This window comes from Pipistrellus kuhlii, unplaced genomic scaffold (assembly GCF_014108245.1).
Source record: "Pipistrellus kuhlii isolate mPipKuh1 unplaced genomic scaffold, mPipKuh1.p scaffold_m20_p_3, whole genome shotgun sequence".
In the NCBI taxonomy this organism is placed as follows: Eukaryota; Metazoa; Chordata; class Mammalia; order Chiroptera; family Vespertilionidae; genus Pipistrellus; species Pipistrellus kuhlii.
The window spans coordinates 106,594,951-106,616,720 of NW_023425529.1; the positions used below are offsets into that span (position 1 = coordinate 106,594,951).

General features: G+C 40.0%; 1 protein-coding gene across 8 annotated transcripts in view; it reads left to right on the plus strand.

Moving 5' to 3' along the window:
• The first annotated feature begins 1,402 nt into the window (after window positions 1-1,402).
• Window positions 1,403-21,770, plus strand: part of INTS6 (integrator complex subunit 6) — a 94,208-nt gene continuing 73,840 nt past the window's right edge. For 7 of the 8 annotated variants that reach the window (XM_045588643.1, XM_036454535.2, XM_036454538.2 and 4 more), the window contains exons 1-3: window positions 1,403-2,042; window positions 2,424-2,501; window positions 3,302-3,451. In XM_045588643.1, coding sequence (XP_045444599.1) covers window positions 1,932-2,042; window positions 2,424-2,501; window positions 3,302-3,451 — 339 coding nt within the window. In that variant the 5' untranslated portion in view covers window positions 1,403-1,931. The remainder of the gene's footprint in view (window positions 2,043-2,423; window positions 2,502-3,301; window positions 3,452-21,770) is intronic. The other variant, XM_036454539.2, reaches the window with a different exon arrangement.

A 21,770-nucleotide genomic window follows, 5' to 3' on the forward strand; every position in this document is an offset into this window, starting at 1 on the left:
TTAGAAAAAGACCAAGTTGTGAAACTAAAGATTTAAAGTGTCGCAAAACATGTCTCTTCTGTGTTAATGTCAATAGGAACAATTCTTTAAAAAATGATCAGTAGGTAAATAATAAATTTTAGGGTAAAGAGTAAAAAAAATCAAAATACAAGGCCAATACATTATAAGGGTTATATCTCTAATTCAACTTGTATTTCAGGCAGTCTTCCGTATTTTAACTAGTGTATCTGAGGACACTGTTTTCCCTGGGTACTCAGGAGCGGTTTCATTATTTCCGGCATCACGACAGGTGCTTGTTTGAACCTAGAACTTGTTCCCTCATCCAGTGCGGGGACAATACTTAGACAGTATCTGGCGAGAGACAGGAAGGGGTCTAGGGACCCGATTCCCTGCGTCACTGGAGCGAGGCGAAGTCAGTCTCTTCACTTAAGAGAAATGGGTTATGGTTTGCCAAGATCGCTTTTAGCTCTGAACCTGAGAGTGTGTTAAGTAAACATGGTTTGGGAGAGGTATTTCTTTGGGCAGTCCTGGTTTTCCCGAGACTAACAAGGGCAACAAACTGTCAAACCTTCCGCCACGACCTTGCAGAGCTGAGTTAGAAACAAGTGGTTGGTTCCGTTAGCGGGGTCCTCCCGCGAGAGGGCTCCGGGCCCGATCGAGGTTCATCCCTCGCCCCTGGTAGCTCCCCAAGGCCCAGGGAGCCCGCTGCGGGGAGGAGGGCTCTCCGTCCTCGCTCCCCGGCGGGAGCGGAGTGACTCCCACAGACCGGTCCCCGGTCACAAACAACCTCGCACTTCCCTTCCCCCGCCCGGGCCGCCTCCGCTGGGCCGGCCCCCGAGGACCAGGCAACGCCTCCGCGGGCCGCCCGCCCCTAAACGGGCGTCTGAGCCTTATCTCCTCCTCACTCGCCCCGCGGGGAAGGGGCTCGCTACGGAGACCTCGTTAGCAATGCAGAGGACAGCGTCTGCTCCCCTCCTCCCGACCCCTATCACCTCCACCAGCCAAGGAGAGCGCCGCGGCGCGGCCGCGCAGACTCACAGCCGCAGACGACCTGCGCGCGCGCCGACGCGGCTCCCGCCCCCGCCCAGCGATCCTTCCGCGGCCCGTCTCCGCCCCTTCCTGGAGCCGCCTCCGCGCCGGCCGCCCCGCCCCGCCCCGGCCGCTCACCCCGCGCGCTCGCGCGCGCGCGCGCGCACCCGACGCCCCGCCTTCACGCGTGCTCAATAACAGTTCCCGAAGCCGGCCTCCGAGCTTCTCCCGTCCCGGAGCTGTTTGAATATGCTAATGAGGGGCTAAGCACCGGCCAATGGGATGGCGGAGCGGCGCGTCACGTGGCGCGAAGACGTGTCAGGGGGCGGCGGCTCTGCAGCCCCAGCCCGAGTTAAAACCGGAGTGTGAGAGAGAAAAGCGCTTCAGTAGCGAGAGGGGCTGAGAAAGTGGTGACACCGCCGGGGTGCGGAGGGAGTCCCTGAAACTTCTCCCAACAGCCCCAGGGCCAATCTCCTCTCAGCCCACTCCCCTCGCCGCCAGCTCCCAGGTCCCCACTCCCTGCATCGGGGGTGGGGTGGGGAGCCGGGCTCGTCTCCCGCTGGGACACACACGGGGGCCGGGAACGGGGACGGGACCCCCGAGGCGGGGGGACGGACCGACAGACAGGCGGCCGGCTCCCGCCCCAGCGGGCAGGCAGGCAGGAGGCGGCGGAGACGGGGGTACGGCGGGGAGGACTGGGTCTGGGAGTTTTCCTCCCAACTACCGGGGGAGAAACTCCCCGCCGCCGCCGCCGCCGCCGGAGGAGAGACCCAGACGGTGTTTTCCTCCCGGGGGCCGCGCTCCCCCGCCCCGCGTAGCGGCGGTCGCCGCCGCCGGCGCCTCCACCTCTGCCATCTCCTCTTTCTCCGCCGCCTCGGGCCCCGGTGTCCCCGGCCAGCACTATGCCCATCTTACTGTTCCTGATAGACACGTCTGCCTCTATGAACCAGCGCAGCCATCTGGGCACCACCTACCTGGACACGGCCAAAGGCGCGGTAGAGACCTTCATGAAGGTACCGACTGACCGAGCCCGGGCGGCGACCCCGGCCCGGCAGCCCGCGGGCGGCGGGGGCGGCGGGGAGCGCGGCCGGGGGCGGCCAGGCGGGCGGAGGCGGCGGGGACCTGACTGCGGGGCCGCCGGGCTCGGGGCCCCCTCCCCCACCGCGCGGGCGGCGTGCGCTGCGAGCCGGGCTCGGCCCGGCCCGGGCTCCGGCCCCGGCGGCGCGGCGGCCGGTGTGTGTGCGGGGGGCGGCGCGGGGGGCGGCCGCTGCGTGTGCGGTACTGTGTGTGGGGGGGCCGCCGGGCGCCCCTTCGCCGCCGCCGCGGAGCCTCGCCTCGGGGCTTCCCTCTCACTCGCCCCGTTCTCCCTCCGTCCCCCGCCCGCTCTCCTGCAGCTCCGGGCCCGGGATCCTGCCAGCCGAGGGGACAGGTATATGCTGGTCACTTTCGAAGAGCCGCCCTATGCTATCAAGGTAACAGCGCTGCCCTCCCCCTTCCCTTCCTGTTCCCTCCGCGCTCACCGCCCCCCCCATTCACCCTTCATGTGGCTCCCCTCCCCCACCCGCTGTGCTCGGGCGCTGAGTCCTTTCCCCGAGGGCTCCCCTCCCCCGCCCCGGAGCGCCGCGGCACCGCGTGGAGTCGCGGGGCCACCGCCGTCCCCTCCCCGGCCGGCCCGGTGGTGGTGGCGGCGGCGGCGGCGGCGCTGCGATCAACATGGCCGACATTTCCCCTCCGCGCCGTGAGCGGCAGCAATGAACTGTGGGGGATATTTATTCAACTGAGCCCGAGTGACAGCCGGGCCCGGCGCCGGAGCCCGGGTTTGCATTAAAGGGGAACCGGCCGGAGGCTGGGCCCTCCGCTGCCAGCGAGCCTGGTGGGGGCTGCGGGGCTGCGGGGCTTGATCGTAAGGGTCTTCCCGAGAGGCCGCGGGTCCGTGGGGCAGCTGTAGGTTAACTTCCGAAGTCCTGCCCACGTCTGCTTTCCGCCTGCACTTTACATCCCTCGATTTTGGGTGTTAAGTTAGGGAGTACCTTCCCCGGGGAAGTTAGGAAGTAGTTAGGCTGTCCAAAGCTGTAGTGCGGGCAGGTTCATGCTTGGCCACCTTTGGAGGAGAGTTTCTTCAGCGCTGATAAGGCATTACAGGTTAGGCAAACCATAGTGTAAAGCAAAGAAGCTATTTGGTAAACTACAGATTGTAATGGTGTTTTGTGTATACATGGCTTTAAATAGTGAAAAAACAAACAAAACCACATTCTTACATATTTCTTTTTAGGCCGGATGGAAAGAAAACCATGCAACGTTTATGAATGAACTGAAAAACCTTCAGGCTGAAGGACTTACGACTCTTGGCCAATCCCTAAGGACAGCTTTTGATTTATTAAATTTAAATAGATTAGTAACTGGCATAGACAACTATGGGCAGGTAGGTTGAATATTAAGGTGGAAAACAGTTGATTTTTCTTTTTGTGGAAAACAGTCCAGTCCAAAAACTATATAATATGAAATACAGTACAAAAGATTTTGGATTAAAATACAACAAGCACATAATACAAAAATGAAACATACTACTATATATGTTTTATAGTCCTCTTTTTCATCTTAAAATGTATTTGTTACCTTGCACTCACATAAATAGATAAACATCCTGCTTTGTCATACGCAGTTTCTCTGATTCTCTACCTACAGGCTATTAGTCTGCAGTAACTTACAGACACTAGTTGATTAGTGGTCTTCATTTCTATGCTGGAAAAAATGTTACAGGAAATTATTCTGTTTATCATACCAGGGGTTAATTTAACCATATTGTATAACTACTCTGAAAGGTAAGATTTTCATTGGAGTCCAATAACTAGCTGAATACATTTAAGATTTCTCAGCTTTTGAAGTTATACCATAAGCATTTATTCAGGAAGAATTCTTAATTCATTACTGAATTAAATGGCAGGACCAGAGGTGGTTTTTTTAAAATTTATTTTTATATTCTAAAACTTTGGGAAAGAGGCTGTTTGAAAGTATGAAAGAATCTTTCCTTACTCCTTTATCCCATTCCCTACACTCTTCCATCTACTGCACTTGCTTGTATCTATTTGAAGATGAGAAAGATCTTTAAATCACATGATGATTCACTATGGAGTAATATAAGGCAGTCTGTTAAAACTTTTTGAGAGGTGAGGCCTAGAAAATAAAATTTTGTTACGTTACATATAAACGTAAAATCCAAGGAGTTTAATTTTTATGCTGTAGTGCAAAGTACTGTTACCACAGTGATATATTCAGGTATACATTTTGTTTTTTTCTCAAGGTTCATGAGCCACAGTTTTCATGAATTTCACAAATTTCAGGGGCAAATAACCTTACTACAATTTGTGGTTGCTTTATATAGAATGAAACAATTGTTCCCTTAGTTTAAAAATGTTTGCACTTTACTTCTTAGCAGTAGCTTAGCCATATAGCATTTAGTATGCTTTGGAATTCAGAGTCACTTTGTTTCTTTTTTTTATCTAAAAAGATTCCCTTGTTTAATTAAGTAAATGTGTATTTTCCTATCACATTAATTTTTTTGTTTCCCCTCCTCTGTGTCATTTTATTTTGCAACTCAGTATTTTAGGCACATTTGCCAGGACTTCTTTAGATTGTTTATGTAAAATAATGGATTTCCTTCCCTTCCATATTTATTTGTTAGATGTAGTACTTACAGTTTTGTGTTTTAAAAAATATATATTTTATTGATTTTTCACAGAGAGGAAGAAACATCGATGAGAGAGAATCATCGATCAGCTGCCTCTTGCACATCCCCTACTGGGGATATTCCCGTAACCAAGGTACATACCCTTGACTGGAATCGAACCCGGGACCTTTCAGTCCGCAGGCCGATGCTCTATCTACTGAGCCAAACCGGTCCCGGCAGTACTTACAGTATTTCATTGCTTAAGGTTTTGATCTAAATTTCTTTTAGATAAAAAAAAAAAAAAAATTGAAACTTGCCATTGGTTATCCATTTTTGGTTGTCAGGTTTTCAGTATATAGCAGAACTATTGATTTCCTGTTTTTGTTCATTACATTTCCTAAGTAGGAAATACAATTAGACACATTTACTGTCTATAAACTAATTAAAAATATTTCTTAGGGTGCTTCCTTAGAAAAACTGATTATCATGGAGAGAGACTGAGGACATTTGTAATGTAAACCTGTATTTTCTTTTTCCCAGTTGCCATCTTCCACTGAAGATCACTTAAGTTCTTGTCCATAAAGATCACAGAAAGTTTGAGGTTGAAGGTGGTCCAGCTGTGCTGTTACCAGTTTGACCAAGAGAAAAAGCCTGGAGATTAGGATATTTTTGCATGTTAAAATCTATTTATTTATGTATTTTTTAAAAATATATTTTATTGATTTTTTACAGAGAGGAAAGGAGAGGGATAGAGAGTTAGAAACATTGATGAGAGAGAATCACCGATCAGCTGCCTCCTGCACACCTCCTGTTGGGGATGTGCCTGCAACCCGGGTACATGCCCTTGACCGGAATCGAACCCGGAACCTTTCAGTCCGCAGGCTGACACTCTATCCATTGAGCCAAGTCAGTTTCGGCACATGTTAAAATTTATTAATTCAACAAAAGGAAAGAATAATATTTCTTAGTTATTTTGATGAATAAACGAGGAGAAATATTAATACTTAAGTCCTGAGCTGGCACGTAAAATGACACTAGCATTAAACTAACTTAGGAAGCCACAATTTCAAAATGAAAATGAAAATGCTGGAGTAAAGTTTTTAGTGAGAAGAAAAAAATCTTTCCAGGTGATATTTTTCATCTTAAGACTTTTTTGCTAATTTAGATAATATATATTTATAATTCAGTGAAAGGGTAAATTGTGAAGAATTTTGGATGTCTCAACACAAAATACAGTTCATGCCTTTTCTTTGTAAAAGTACTTTGTATCTGTCTGTTTTCTGTGGAATAACTCTTACCCTGTTTTTACATAAGTAACTTTCATCATGCTTTGTGCTAGCATCTGTGGAGCCCACAGAACTAAATATTTGTATATAATCACAATAATTGAAGGAAATGAGAAAAGGCCAGTTAGATGCCTGATTTTATAGAGCATTTGAAGACCTTTTATGTTTCTAGGTTTTCTTAAATATCTAAATTGGATTCTTCAGTATAAATGTGTGGGCGTGTGTGTGTGTGTATGTATGTGCATTTATGGCATAGATACTGCAAACTTGCTCGCCCCACATATATGCATATATGTGATTTTTCTATAACCAAAAGTTTTTTTTTTTTTTAAATATATTTTATTGATTTTGTACAAAGAGGAAGAGGAAGGGATAGAGTGTTAGAAACATCAATGAGAGAGTCATCGATCAGCTGCCTCTTGCACACCCCCTACTGGGGATATGCCCGCAACCAAGGTACATGTCCTTGACCGGAATCGAACCCGGGACCTTTCAGTCCCCAAGCCGATGCTCTATCCATTGAGCCAAACAGGTTTCGGCCAAAAGTATTCTTAATATCTATATTGCATGTTAATTTAGTTAGCATACCTATAAGTAAAACATCTTTGAGATATTAGGATACTAACGAATCTGCAGGGCCTCCCTAGAGTAGCTGAGAACAAAGAATGATTCTTGGTGAATGTTTTCCTCAAGCACTTTGGATATCCCACCAAAAATATTCTTTGCATTTAGAAGTCCTTATAAATATTTAATTTTGATAATCCGTACCATGTCTACAGTCATGGAACAATGTGTAGCTTCTAGTCAAGTCTTTTTCTTCATTATAGCAGCTCCTTATTGCTTATCATTGCAGCTAAATTCAATATATTTTCACGTGTTCACCAGAGTTTAAAAAATAATGCTGATCTTTTGAGAGCCACTGAACATTTGAACCAGCCTTAATTTCTAAGTTAGGGCACATCTGAAGTTATGGAAGTCTGATTAAAGTTTTATATGTAGATTGGTTTATTTTTCATACTGTTTCAAATTATTCTGTTTTCTTTAAATGTTTTCAATATCCCCCCTCCTTTTTTTTTAAAATTCAGTTCCAGCTAAATTCAGATGTTGAATATTATTCTAGCCTGTAATTCATCATTTTTGTCATTAGACTGATTCCATACTCCTATAACTCAGTATACTAGTACTGATTAGGTTATTTCAGGATTTAGAATGAATTTACCTGACCTACTACTACTGTGGTCCCCTCTGAAGATAATCCTTAATCAATACCCTAAAATGAGATGTACAATAATATGTGTTTTAATTTTTTGAGGATTTTCAATACTAAGTGTAAACTTCATTGGAAGATGGTGGTTTTCAGATAAGATTAAATAGAATGAATCTTAGGGAGAATAATTTTAACTAATTTTATTCTTCAGCATAAAGAACTTTTTGTGAACTTTGCAGGAAAATGCAGGTAGAGTTTTTCCTCCTTTACCCAAGCAGTACACATTTAATACTCAGATAGTACAAAATAATGGCTTCTTTTAATGTTGGAAGGTAAAGTAATGAAAACTTGATACTCATTTGGGTTTTTGGTTTCCCATTAGCTATCAACAAATCTATTCATAGTAGTTTGGTATTTATTGACTTACAGACATCTTCTCAATAGAAAAGTAGATTATTATGGTGGTGGAAACACAATGGTGAATTAATTATATTTGGTAAATTTTTTCAGTGCCTGAATATTTTTCCTAAATTGTAAAATTGTGGCAAAGAACATATAACAACATTTACAATCTTCACCATTTTCACGTGTATTAGTGTAGTTTGGTCACATTGTTGTTCCATCCAGTCTTTGGGACTTTTCATCTTGCAAAACTGAAACTCTGTATCCATTAAACAGTAACTCCTCATTTTCCCTCTTCTCAGCTGCTAGCAACTTCCATTCTACTTCCTGTCTATGAATTTGCACTAAAGATAACCTTGTATAAGTGGAATCATACAGTACAGTTGACCCTTGAACAATTCTGGGGTTAGGGACACTTACCCATGCTTTTGACTTCCCCCAAGACCTAAATATTAATTGCCTACTGTTAATTATAAGTGTTACTGATAACAGCCAATTAACACATATTTTCTACGTTATATATATCTTGTATACTTATAATAAAGTGAGCTAGAAAAAAAGTTAAGAAAACCATAAAACACTTATAATCCTATACTTTATTAAAAAACAAAAACCGAGTATAATTGGACATGTGCAGCTCAATTCTATGTTCAAGGGTCAACTGTATTTGTCTTCTTTCAACTGACTTATTTTGCTTAGCGTAATGTTCTTAAGGTTCATACATGTCAAGATTTCATTACATTAAATCATTTATAGTATTTCATTGTATGTATATACCACATGTTGCTTTTCCATTTATCTGTCAATGGACACTTGGGTTGCTTCCACCTCTTGGCTATTGTGAATAATGCTGCTATTAACATGCTATGCAAATTGAAAGATTTTGTGTTCAATTCTTTCGGATATATACCTTGAAGTGCAATTGGATCGAATGGTAAACTTCATTTTAAAATTTTGAGGAACCGCCATATTGCTTTCCTTAGCAGTTTACACTATTTTATATTTCCACTAACAAGGCACAGGAATTAGTTTCTCTACATCCTTTCAACACTTAATATTTTCTATTTTTCTCATATTAGTCATCTTAATGGGTGTTAGGTGATATATCATTGTTTTATTTTGTGGGTTTTTTTTTTTTGCTTTTTAAAAAAATATATATTTTATTGATTTTGCACAGAGAGGAAGGGAGAGAGAGTTAGAAACATCGATGAGAGAGAGTCATCGATCAGCTGCCTCTTGCACACCCCCTACCGGGGATATGCCTGCAACCAAGGTACATGCCCTTGACCGGAATCGAACCCGGGACCCCTCAGTCACCAAGCTGACGCTCTATCCATTGAGCCAAACCGGTCCCTGCCTTTTGTGTTTTTTTAAAAAAATATATTTTTATTTCAGAGAGGAAGGGAGAGGGAGAGAGACATAGAAACATCAATGATAGTGAACCATCGACCTGCTAACTCCTACATGTCCCCCACTGGGGGAATGAGCCTGGAACTCAGGCATGTGCTCTTGGTTGGAATGGAACCTGGGATCCTTCAGTCCACAGGCCGATGCTCTATCCACTGAGCCAAACTGACTAAAGCTCTCATTGGATTTTTAGCACTACCTGATTGTTATTTATGTTGACATTCTTCATATGCTGGTTGGACATTTGTATATTGGCTTTGGAGAAATGTCTATTCAAGACCATTGCTTTTTTCTTTCTTCTTTTTTTTTTTCTTTTAGCTGTAGGAGTTCCCTTATCGGATAATGTGATTTGCAAATATTTTTTCAGATTACAGTGGTTGCCCTTTCACTCTATTGATTGTGTGTCCTTTGGTGCACAGAAGTTTTTGTTTTTTTAAATATATTTTATTTTTAAAAATATATTTTATTGATTTTTTTACAGAGAGGAAGGGAAAGGGATAGAGAGTTAGAAACCTCGATGAGAGAGAAACATCAATCAGCTGCCTCCTGCACACCCCCTACTTGGGATGTGCCTGCAACCAAGGTACATGCCCTTGACTGCAATCGAACCTGGGACCCTTCAGTCCACAGGCCGACGCTCTGCAGGCGTCTTCAAACTACGACCCGCGGGCCACATGCGGCCCGCAGAGGAGTCTGATCCGGCCCGCCAGGTTTTTTGGGCAGTGAGCGCAGCCGAGGTGTTACAGTAGGAATTAGTAGTTCATATAGTCCGGCCCTCCAGCTCTCTGAGGGACCGTGATCTGGCCCCCACTTTAAAAAGTTTGAGGACCCCTGCCACTGAGTCAAACCTGTTAGAGCTTGAGAAGTTTTAATTTTTGATGCAGTCTAATTTATCAATGTTTTTATTGTTGCCTGTGCTTTTGGAATCATATCTAAGCAATCATTGGCAAATCCAATATAGGAAGCTTTTCCCTATATTTTAGTTTTAGTTGTAGGTCTTACATTTAACTTTTCAATCTATTTTTGAGTAAATTTTTGTATATGTTGTATGGTAAGGTTCCAACGTCTTTCTTTTGCATTTAGGCATCTATTGTCCCAACACCATTTGTTAAGACTGTCCTTTCCCCAAGTGGCAAGCCCTTGAACTTTTTAGCCTCCTAAAATTATTTTCAACAATTGTTACCTGATAGGGGACTCTACAGTAAAACTTGCTTAAATGTTTTTTTCTCCATCTTTTTGTGTTAGAAGAGGAATGACCAGTAATGTGAAAATTTGAATCCCTGTTCTGACATCAGCATTTGCATTGCTTTGTAACATTGGACATTTACTTTACTACCCTATCTCTCTCTTCATATTCTAATGAAGCCAGTGTACTGTTGTTATAGAATCAATGAGAGGTTTGATGAGTGGGTTAAATGGGATAGGATAGTAAAATGTATTTTTAAAAATTATGAAGTGCTCAGTAAGGCGCAAAGCATACTTTTTTTTCATCAATAGATTAGTTTCTTAACCTCTAATTTTCTATTATTTTCAGTTTAAAATTTGAGATTACAATTATAAAAATCTAGTGATATGTTAAGCTGATTTTTATTACATGGTTTAAAATCTATTAGTGGTATATTAAGTGCATATTTTTCTTGGGCTTTATATTTTTTGGGAAACTGCAGTAAATATTATAACTTGGTGAAAGTTGTCATAATGGCAATTGATAAACGGGATAAAGTACAGGGCTAGTATTTAAAAAAAACTGTTAAGCAAAAGTTGGACATAAATAGTTCAGCAGGTAAATCATTGTTTTGCAGGAATTAAAATTAGAAAAGGAATGCACATGCTTTAGATTCTTTCAAAGAGGGAGCTCCCCCTAGTGCATTTAAGATGAGATTTAAATAAGGAAGCTTGAGGAGCACATCTGTTGGATAAATCAAGGGATATTTTAATAAGGTTTGACTGAGCTCAGAGCAACAAAATGGATATGGTTTATTTCCCATAGAGTTTATTTATTTATTTATTCATTTATTTATTTATTTTAAAATATATTTTATTGATTTTTACAGAGAGGAAGGGAGAGAGAGAGAGAGCTAGAAACATCGATGAGAGAGTAACATCGACCAGCTGCCTTTTGCACACCCCCTACCAGGGATATGCCCGTAACCAAGGTACATGCCCTTGACCGGAATCGAACCCGGGACCTTTCAGTCCGCAGACCGACGCTCTACCATTGAGCCAAACCGGTTTTGGCCATAGAGTTAATTTTAAAGGTGGTAATTAAAAAAATTTGAAGGTTTATTTTCTTTGAACACACTTGCTATAATTTTTTTTCATAATTTTACTCTTTACATTTCTTTTCTAAAGGGTCAAAAACTACCCTTTTATGACTCCAAAAGAAAATGAAAAACAATAGATATCATTGCATTCTTAACTAGAAATTATTAAAAAGGAATGAGTACAAAAGGCAAAAGTAATAGGTTCTGCTTCTTGAAAGAATTTTATTTGTCCTTCTTGCAAGAGGTTGTCAATAATTATGTATTAAACTATGTACAACTGAACAGTAAAAGGCCAGCAATAAATCTAATATTTGAATGAAATAATTCACTTATTCAAGTATTTTGAATTGATTTAAGATGATTTGTGTTCAGAATTAGCTAAAAAGATTGTTTATCCATGTTCATGTCATGGGTTTCTTCAAAGAGATTGTGTAATATTTTATAATTTGAGATTTTCTTAAATATTTAAAATTATTTTTAGCCATCATAATCCTTCACCCAAATCTATAATCTTGCTGGGCTTTTTATTTTTTTTTTAATGTATTTTATTGATTTTTTTACAGAGAGGAAGGGAAAGGGATATAGAGTTAGAAACATCAATGAGAGAAACATCAGCTGCCTCCTGCACACCCCCTATTGGAGATGTGCTCGCAACCAAGGTACATGCCCTTGATTGGGAATCAAACCTGGGACCATAAGCCACCACTCTATCCACTGAGTCAAACTGGTCAGGGCTGGGCTTTTTTTTTTTTTTTTTTTTTTTTTTTTTAAATCACATAAACCAGTCATTATTTTTTTTTAAGTAAAAAAATTTTCCTTATATAAATTTAATTTTTCTTTAGCCTTATTTTTAATCTATTTAACTTAAGCATGGTCTCCAGACCATAAATAAAATACCAGATATTTTTGGTTTTGTTGTATTATTCCTTGATCTTTCCCACCAACCTTTTATTGAGATGCAACTTAGTACACAGATCCTAAGTCGGAAGTTTAATGAATTTTTGTATACACTCTTGAAAAAAATTTGAACTTTGCATCTATTGACAGTGCTTTTCATTGATCTTTCTATAAGTATTATGTTTATTGTTTCATAGGGCTTTAGAAGTTAAAATGATGTTAGATGTTTACTCCATCTTCCTAGAGAAGTTAAAATTCTTAATTTCTTCACATTTCTGAAATATTTTAAAGATTACAATTGGTTATGGAGTAGTTATGCAGATTTTATTAGTAGTTGATGTAATATTTAAAAATAAATTTTAGTTAAAGGCATAACTAGTAGATCTGAGCCCTTCTTTGGAATATATCTATTATTCTTTAATGAAATATAGATTCTTTCAGTTCCTCTGAATACCAGGCATTTCACTTTGCCATTGTATTACATTTAGTCTTTCTTGTAACACACTATTGAAGTAATGTTTATTAGATTCAGATGTATTTCCTCCCTACTCCCATGTTTGGAAAAAAATAATATGAATTTGGAGGACAGTTGACAGGATTTTTTTTTTTTTTAACCAATATTAGTTTAAGTCTAGATACTAATATATATATATATATATATATATATATATATATATATATATTTAATGGCGCCTTTTGACTTTTTATTTCATAGATTATTAAATTTCTGATGAAGTTAATTAATATAGAGCTCTTAACCTCATCAGTTAATTGACTTTTCCACTATAGTACAACCAGCCAATATTAGTGCTATAATTATAACTTTATTTGGCAAGTTTTGTAATTAACTGTTAGTTTCTTTTCATGTAAGATAATTTTGAAAATATCTAATTGTTGTATTTTAATATTTAGAAAAATTTGCTTGATTCTGAATTCCTACTCCACCTATAAGTTTCTGGAATGTCTTGTAACCTCTTCACCTTTAGTTTCCCCATTAGGAAAATGGGATGAAAGGCTATATCTTGCCAGGATTGTGGTAAAGATGAGGTGACATACAGCATAATTTAGTATTTTAACACGTATTACCATTTTTGTGACTTTTATTTGAGTTTTAAAAATTGGAGTTATGGTTACATAGAGTATTTTATCCAGCTCCTGGATAGTACAAGCAGTGTGATATTGAAAGAACTGCTTCATTAGAACTGACTGTGCCTGTTCTGCCACAGACTAGCTTATGCTACATTGACAAGTCCCTTAACCTCACTGAGTTTTAAATTTCCTATCCACAAATGGTGGTAATACCAAATTTGAAAATTTTTATAAGAATTAGAAATATATGTGTGCATAATTTTACAAAAGCTTTATTTAGACTTTTTTGTTACTGGGAATCCCAAATGCAAGCTCACCTATATAGAAATAATATTTGTTATTTACCTAGCAAAGTATTTGCTTGGTACATGGTAGAAATTCAGATGATGAGATAATTATCATCATCTTGAATTGTAAGGTAAACATTTAATAGGATAGAGCTTTCCAATTCTAAAACTTTGAGAGAAAAAAGATAATAAAAGGTGTTTCATAATTCATCATGGGAACTGAGAGTTAGCTATTCAGTAGGTCCAGCTAAAGTAAAATATCTTGTCACAGAGAATGCAATGGCTTTTGGTTTTGAATTGAATCTCTATAGATTGCTTCAGAAATACTTTCCTGTGGTTGTTATAAAAGTATTTCCCCTCAAATCTGTTTCTTGTTCAAAAATAGTTAATCAAAGCACTTTTATTAAAAAGGGTTTTTGATTTTCAAAGCAAGAAAGGATTTATTTTTGAGAAATTTAGATTCAAGTCAATTTTTAGGGCTTTGAAATAGTACTAGGGGCCCAGTACACGAATTTGTGCACTTTGAAAGGAACTGTGGGCCATGAGGCTGCAGTGGGTGCAGGGGTGGGTCTTGGCTCATCCTCTGTGCCCCTGTCCTGCTCCTCCCACTGTAGCTTCCAGTCCCCGGTCTGCCACCAGCCTTCCTCCCACCACTGCCACTCCCTCGCACTGACTGTGCAGGCCCCACATGTACCCGCTGGTGGTGCGGAGCGATTGGGGCTGGTATCAGCAGTGGGTGAGAGCTGGACTGGCGCCATCAGGTGCGAGTGGTGGCTGCTGTCCCGATCACCCCTCAGGAGTAGGGGGAGATGGAGAAGGCCAGCAGCCAACAGCTGCCGCTCGCACCCACTGATTGTGCTGGTTGATCAGGGCCAGCGCTGGGCACCAGCAGCAGTTTGAGCAGGGCCAGTGCCAGCAGCAGGTGTGAGCACTAGATGGGACCATGGTACATGAGAGCAAAAAATTTTCAGTAACCACCAGAAGCTCGTTTCAATGACAGGGACTGGCGCCCCGCCTTGGTCTGGCACTCCCACGCACCTGCTCCACCATCCCACTGTGGCCAACGCCTGCATGTTCCGTGGGTGCCCCCTGGTGATCAGCACACATCATAGTGATCAGTTGTTCGTTTGTTCTGCCATTCAGTCTATTTGCATAACAGGATTTTATATATATAGATATTTTAGAATTTAAGTAGGTGATAGTTGGGATAGGGGAAAGGGAGATGGTTTTTGTCCAGAGAGATCAAATGTCAAGTATATGATCCCTTTTCTTATTTGTAATATAGTTTTATTGTAGGGGGGCGGGGGGAAATATAACAGGATTAGCCTAGGAAATATTTTTTTTGTGTGATAGTATTTCTTTTTTAAGGCGTATATGATTTGAATGTTGATTATTGATATATTGAGATAGTTGCTCATAAACTGTATTTTAACTTACAATTTAAGAGGATTAGTTGTAACCAAAGGACAAGTTTATATTACCCTAGTATCGTCTTACCACTAGTTTGTACGGACTCTTGCCTTTCTTATCTGTACCTTAAAAGAGTATGACATTGTAATATATATATAATTTTATTCATAGTTTTGTCCAGAAAAACTCTCTAGCTTCACTCATGGTGAAGGTGCTTGGGAGGATTAAAGCATCTAAAAAAGTTTATAGTAGAAAGATAAACAGTTCTGATTATTTGAGAAAAAGTTATTGTAGCATTAGCTGTTAAGTAATATAATTTGTTACTAGTAAATGACAGGATTGATACTGGCATGTTAAATGAATACTTTCCCTTTGTCTGAAATCTGGTAAACATAATTAGGTATTAGAAAGCACCAACAAAGTCTTCCAGCTATTATGGAGTTTAAACACTGAAAGCATCCAAACAATTATTCTGGAAGGGTTAAAAACAATAGGTCATTATTATTTTTGACAATAGATTATTTTTAATCACTGGGATTGAAGATGATTGAGTATGCAGTGTTCTATGAAAAATTGGCTGTGAAAAACCACAGGGGGTTATATTACAGAGACTAAGTTGAAAATAACATGGCAGACTGTAGTACTCTTATATTAGGAATAAGCAAAACAATGTATTGGCCTTTGGAAATACCTTGGTCGTCACGGTTCCTGATTATTTATGTACATTGGCTTGTAATAACTAATGTAAAATTATCAATTTTTGTTGGGCAATTTTAGTTGCCAATCCATGTCCTCTCCCCCTTGCCAGGTTGGCCAGACCCCATCCATGCACAGCTCAGAAGCTGCCCCCTGGTATTCAGTACACTCCCACAGCCAATCTCCTAGGCTGGCCAGTCTCCTGGCCATAGTTCTTACCCCCACCTCTCATCAGTCTGCCCCAATAGGCCCAATTGCCGGTCAGGCTGAGGAACCCCAACTGTGCATGAATTTGTGCACTGGGTCTCTAGTTAAATATAATTAGGATAATGATTTTATAGATTTTACTACTATAGTGTTAAAGTAAAATAAAAAAGAATTTAAAGAAAAATATTAAATATTAGCACAGGTAATAACCAAAAATTTTGGTTATAATATATAGATGTTGAAAGGGCTATACCGAACTAAGTGACGTTATTTATTTTATTTTATTTTTTATTTATTTTTAAATATATTTTATTGATTTTGTACAGAGAGGAAGGGAGAGAGATACAGAGTTAGAAACATCGATGAGAGAGAGTCATTGATCAGCTGCCTCTTGCACACCCCCCACTGGGGATATGCCCGCAACCAAGGCACATGACCTTGACCGGAATCGAACCCGGGACCCTTCAGTCCCCAAGCCGACGCTCTATCTATTGAGCCAAACCGGTTTTGGCGGTAATGTTATTTACTTTAGTTGCATTAAAATCTGCTTTTCTCATTTATATATAGTTGTAATAGTGTTTATTATTTATATTATGATAGTAAGTCTTTGGATGTGAATTATATCCTCATATACTTTTAGAAATAAGCATAAAGTAGAATATTATACTTAATGTTTATATATTTTATATTTTCTTTATAGAATCTAAATTTTGACAAGTTATATAGAAATTATATAAAAAGTTTCTAAATGAATATGAGGTGGTTTGTCATATTTTAAGAAACTTATCTAAAAGGTATTGGTAAAAGAGGAAAGTAGGATAGATAATGCAGGTTTTATTTCATATTACTGTTTAAGTAAATTCTGCAAAGATGTAAATAAAGAAAACCAAAGATCTAATGTAGCAACTTAGCCATTCTGAAAATTTTAACAGCAGTCTTGCTTAGTACTTGTTCATTGTATGCATGAGAACCTTTATCGATACAGTACATACTTCTTAACTATGGCAGCCCTTCCCATCTTTTTACTTATTTTTGTATTTACTTGAAACAGAAGTTCCAATATTGAAAAAGCATGGGCTATTTCTGGAAGTTTTGATATTTTTATTTAGATTTTTTTTTAACCTAGATGTATAAGATGTTACATACCTTAACATCTATTTTATTGATTGCTATTGAAACATAGTTTTCTTGGCATATAGAAAAATAGCTAGGTAATAAGTAATTGGTGTGGATTAACTGAAGAGCCAGAGAGCTTACTTTTTTCAACAGAAACCTTAAGCCATGGGGAAAATGTAGCACACACAGGCATTTGGCTATCCTCATGGGATTATTCAAAGGACTGGTAACCTGGTGGAGCATGAAAGAAAACTTTAGACCATGGAGCCCTTTGGTCCTACAGCACATAGCAACTAAGTTTTCTAAATCCTCAGGGTTGCAAGGAAATAGCTAAGACCTGTTTAAGGATATAATAAAATTCCTGTGTCCCTTCCCAAAATACATTAATTGTTTAGGGGTAAAATTAAAAATTCTCATTCTTAGAACCAGGCTAATTCATATTTGGGGAGAAATTAGCTTTATTTTTACATTTGCAAAATTTTTCCTTGCAGTGTTTTAACATTTCAAAAACATTTTTTATAAAAATGAAACAGGTTCTAATAGATAATTTCTACTTTATATTCTTTAAATTTTCTTATTGGTATTCTACTTTAATTGAATTAATACTGGGATATTTTTAAATTATTGAAAACTTAAGTGAAAATTTTACTTTATAAAAACTCTTACTAAGGCTTTTGACCAATATTAAATTCAGTTTTTCTAAGTGACAGGGTTTCCATTAGGAAATAGCTCTAGAGGTAGAATATATAATTTGCACTATATTTTCTGGTGACGTGTCTAGATTTCTTTGCCAAGAACCACTACTTTCACATGGAAACATTTATTAAAAAAAAAAATTAAATCTCTATTGTAAGTATTACAATAATTGAAAGTATTACATATGTCCCTGTTTCCCCTCCCATTGACCCCTTCTAGCCCATCCCCACTCCCCACCCCAGGCCTTCACCACCCTATTTTCTGTGTCCTTGGGTTATGTATATATGCACACAAGTTCTTTGATTGATCTCTTCCTACCTGTCTCCCTCCTCCACCTTCCCTCAGATTCCACAATCTGTTCTATGCTTCTGTGTCTCTTGATTTATTTTGCACTTCTTGCATTTAATTCTGCTAATCGCAAAAGTAAACTTTTAGTCCCTCTACTGGCTGCCTTTGTCGTAGCAGAGCTTATTTATTTATTTATTTTGAGATCTTGTAACTAAACAAGTCTGTTTATAACTTTATGACCAATATGAATTTTGAGGCAAATTCTAAATATGGACTATTTTCCAATGATTGACTTCATAAACATTAAGACTAAAAATTAAAATAGTAACAGTTAAAGCTAAAGATTTGAGAATACCTTGTAGAATTGTTAGCTGTTACCAACAGGACTTTCAGGTGTTGCTGAAAGACCTTATGATTTGGAGTTGAATTAAGGTTCTGGCTTTGCCAGTTACCAGCTAGATGATTTTGGGTTCTATCATTTAATCTTTCTGAACATTTACTTCAAGTTTTTAGGGTCATATGAGGTAAATTATTACTAGAGGTCTGGTGCACAAAATTCGTGCACAGGTAGGGTCCCTAGGCCTGGCCTGCGATCAGGGTCAGCCTTCCTTGGCTGCCAGCAGCTGGCCATTCTCTCCTCCCAGCTGCTCCTCGTGCCACCGCTGGCCACCCTCTCCCTGTCCCATATCAGGCTACCAGAGCCTGTAGGCCAGGGGGAGGGATCAAGAGGTTGGCTGTTCCATCTGCTCACTGGCCCCACCCCCTGCTGCCACTTGGTGCCCAGGGCCCCGGTTTCACCTGCGTCCACTGCCACCCACCCCTTAGGTCCCCGTTCCCCATGGGGTGATAGGGGGCTATAGGCTGGGGGCAGCTCCTGTGTTGAGCGTCCACCCCCTGGTGGTCTGTGCGTGTCATAGCCAACCAGTCATTCCACCATCTGGTCTATTTGTATATTTTGCTTTTATATATATAGATTATTATTAAGGACATGGTTATTATAGTAATTTTAGGAATAGCCTCTGGGAGGGGGGAGACTACAGTGTATATATGATATAGTAAAATTTCAATTTAAAGCTTCATTTTGTTGTTAAGGGAAAAGTAACTTTGAATTTACCTTAAATTTTAATAACTCAGACTTTTTGCTGAATTTAAATGAATTTTTAAAAATATGGGTTTTTTAATTGATTTCAGAGATAGGAAAGGAGAGGAAAAGATAGAAACATCAATGAGAATGATGGATCTGTTGCCATTTGCATTCGCCTTACTGGGATTGAGCCTGGGCTTTGTGCCCTGACCAGGACTTGAACACTGACATCCTGATTTATAGGTCAGTGCTTAACTACTGAGCCACACTGGCCGGACTTGAATGCATTTTAATTTGATCTTTAGATATTAAGGAAGTATGTTAGTTTTGGATTGACATAATCATCTATAAACTTCTTAATACACCATAGATTATTGTTATTTTACTATAGATATGACCAGTTCTCTGCGCTGTGTATATAATACTCAATGTGCTTATATAGGAACTAGAGGCCTGGTGTAAGATATTTATGCATGGGTGCAGTCGTAGGCCTGGCCAGTGATTCATGTGCGAGCATCTGATGTGGAAGGACAGGTCCCCAGCTGACTCTGGACCCTGGTGGGCACCTGAGCCCTCATGCCCCTGTGCGGCCCCCTCTGCTTGAGTCATCGGGCTCCTGCCCAGCTCCCTCAGCACCTGGGAGCCAGTCAGTGGCCCCGCTCCCTGCCACTGCCACTAGTCACTGTCTGCAGGGCAATCAGTGGGGCGATTGGGCCCTGCTTACACCCACCTTGGCCTGATGCTGCCTGCTCGCCTGCCCAAACATCCTGCTGTGGTCCTGCTGTCATTGGGGCACATCAGGCTGACAGCACCTCCACTGCAGCCCTCTGCCAGTGCTGCATCGCTGACGCCTGTCATATTTCGCGCTGCTCCCTGGTGGTCACATGTCATAGTGGTCGAACTCCCAGTCGGGACAATTTGCATATTAGGCTTTTATTATATAGAAAAATAATGAAAGCATAATATGCTAATTAGACTGGATGTCTTTCCTGATGACCTTCCAGATGAAGTCGCTGCAGGTATTGGACCTCTAGTATAGGTTAAGAATGGATGGATGTCAAACTTTTGGTCAGAAAATAAGACTTTGGCTTAAGTTAAAACTGAGATGAAACAGAGACACTACAGCAAGTCTTTTGTCCATTCTGTGGTGGCTTTAAGATATTTGCTGATTTGTTTTTGAAAGGTAGCAAGTCAACCAAAGTAGTTTTAACTTAAAGATGGAATCAAGATACAGCAGTTTTGAAGATATTAGGACATCTTGGTGTTCTTTAGCTCCCTTTGCCAATATTTTAGCTACAGGGTTATTTGTAGAGACTAGTAAAGGAGAGAGATACTGTTATATGTACAAAGATATGTACATTTAGTATGAGAGTAGAGCTTATGTATTATGCACCTAACACAGTGCATAATGTCTAGAGCCTTTTAGTAAGTGTTTGAATGACAAACAGGAATGTGAATGGATAGTGATAGCCAGGCAGATTCAGGAGGGAGTGTACCTATGTAGCCTAGCAAGTTCATGAGCTATGTGTTAAGTTTGGGAAGCACTCATTTATATGGAAGTGAAGGTAGCATTTTTTAACCTTATTGAAATTTGAATAATTTTAAGTATAATAGTTTAAAAACTTTGACAGGTTTGTACTAGGCTATATAATTAGTGAATAATGAATATTTAAGTGCTCATTGTTTAAATATTTCGTGTTCACACCCAAGGAAGAAATATAACATGATCCTTGCCTTTAATGTATTGAAACATATAAAACAATAGCAAATAATACAAAATAGAGTATTTTTTAAAAATTGTAGTAGAAACACACAACAAAATTTACCATCTTAACTTTAAGTGTAGAGTTCAGTAGTGTTAAACATTCACGTTGCTGTACAAGGTGTTACATATTTAAATTTAAAATAATTTGTTGAGGAGAGAGGGTAAATGCTGTAGGGAAGTGGTATTCAAAATGTACACCATGAAACCACTCCAAATCCAGTTTTACTTGAAGAAACATTTTATTTATCTATGTTAAATTTGTAAATATATTTACTTGACTTAGGTTTGAAAACTTACTATTAGAATTTAGAGAAGGAGAGGGGTATACTTTTTAAGGCTAGAGTAATCAGGGAAGGTTTCATGGAAGAAGAAAATCAAGAAATGTAATCTGCAGACCCCTAACCTCAGTACTTTATGATAAGCTACTAGAGGCCCATTGCACAATATTTGTGCAAGAATAGGCCTTCCCTCCCCTGGCTTTGCTCCCGGCTGCCTGGGAGCTGGCAAGTCCTCGCTCCTGACCGGAGCACTGCTCCTGTAGCTCCTCCCTCCCACCTTCCTCATAGCCAGCCGCTTCATACCTTCATATGCAAATTAACCCACCATCTTTGTCGGGTTAATTTACATACTCCTGATTGGCTGTAGGTGTAGCAGAGGTATGGTCAATTTACATGTGTGTCTATTATTAGATAAGACATCTTAAGGAATGATTAGGAGTTGGGAGGGTTGTGGGCAGGGAAAAGAAAAAGCCTTTTACTTGAGGAAACTAGTCAAAGCTCAGAGATGGGAATGAGCATTGTCTGTTTCTAGATCCATGAGAATAACTATATTATTAGAATTTATAATTTATGTTGGGGGTGAATGGTATTAGAGACAATATAGTATAATGTAATAGTTCAAAAATGTGTCCTATTTACCATGAATGTAGAGGAGGAAGGGAAGGTAAATTCATAAGTTATTTCTGCAAAGCTTC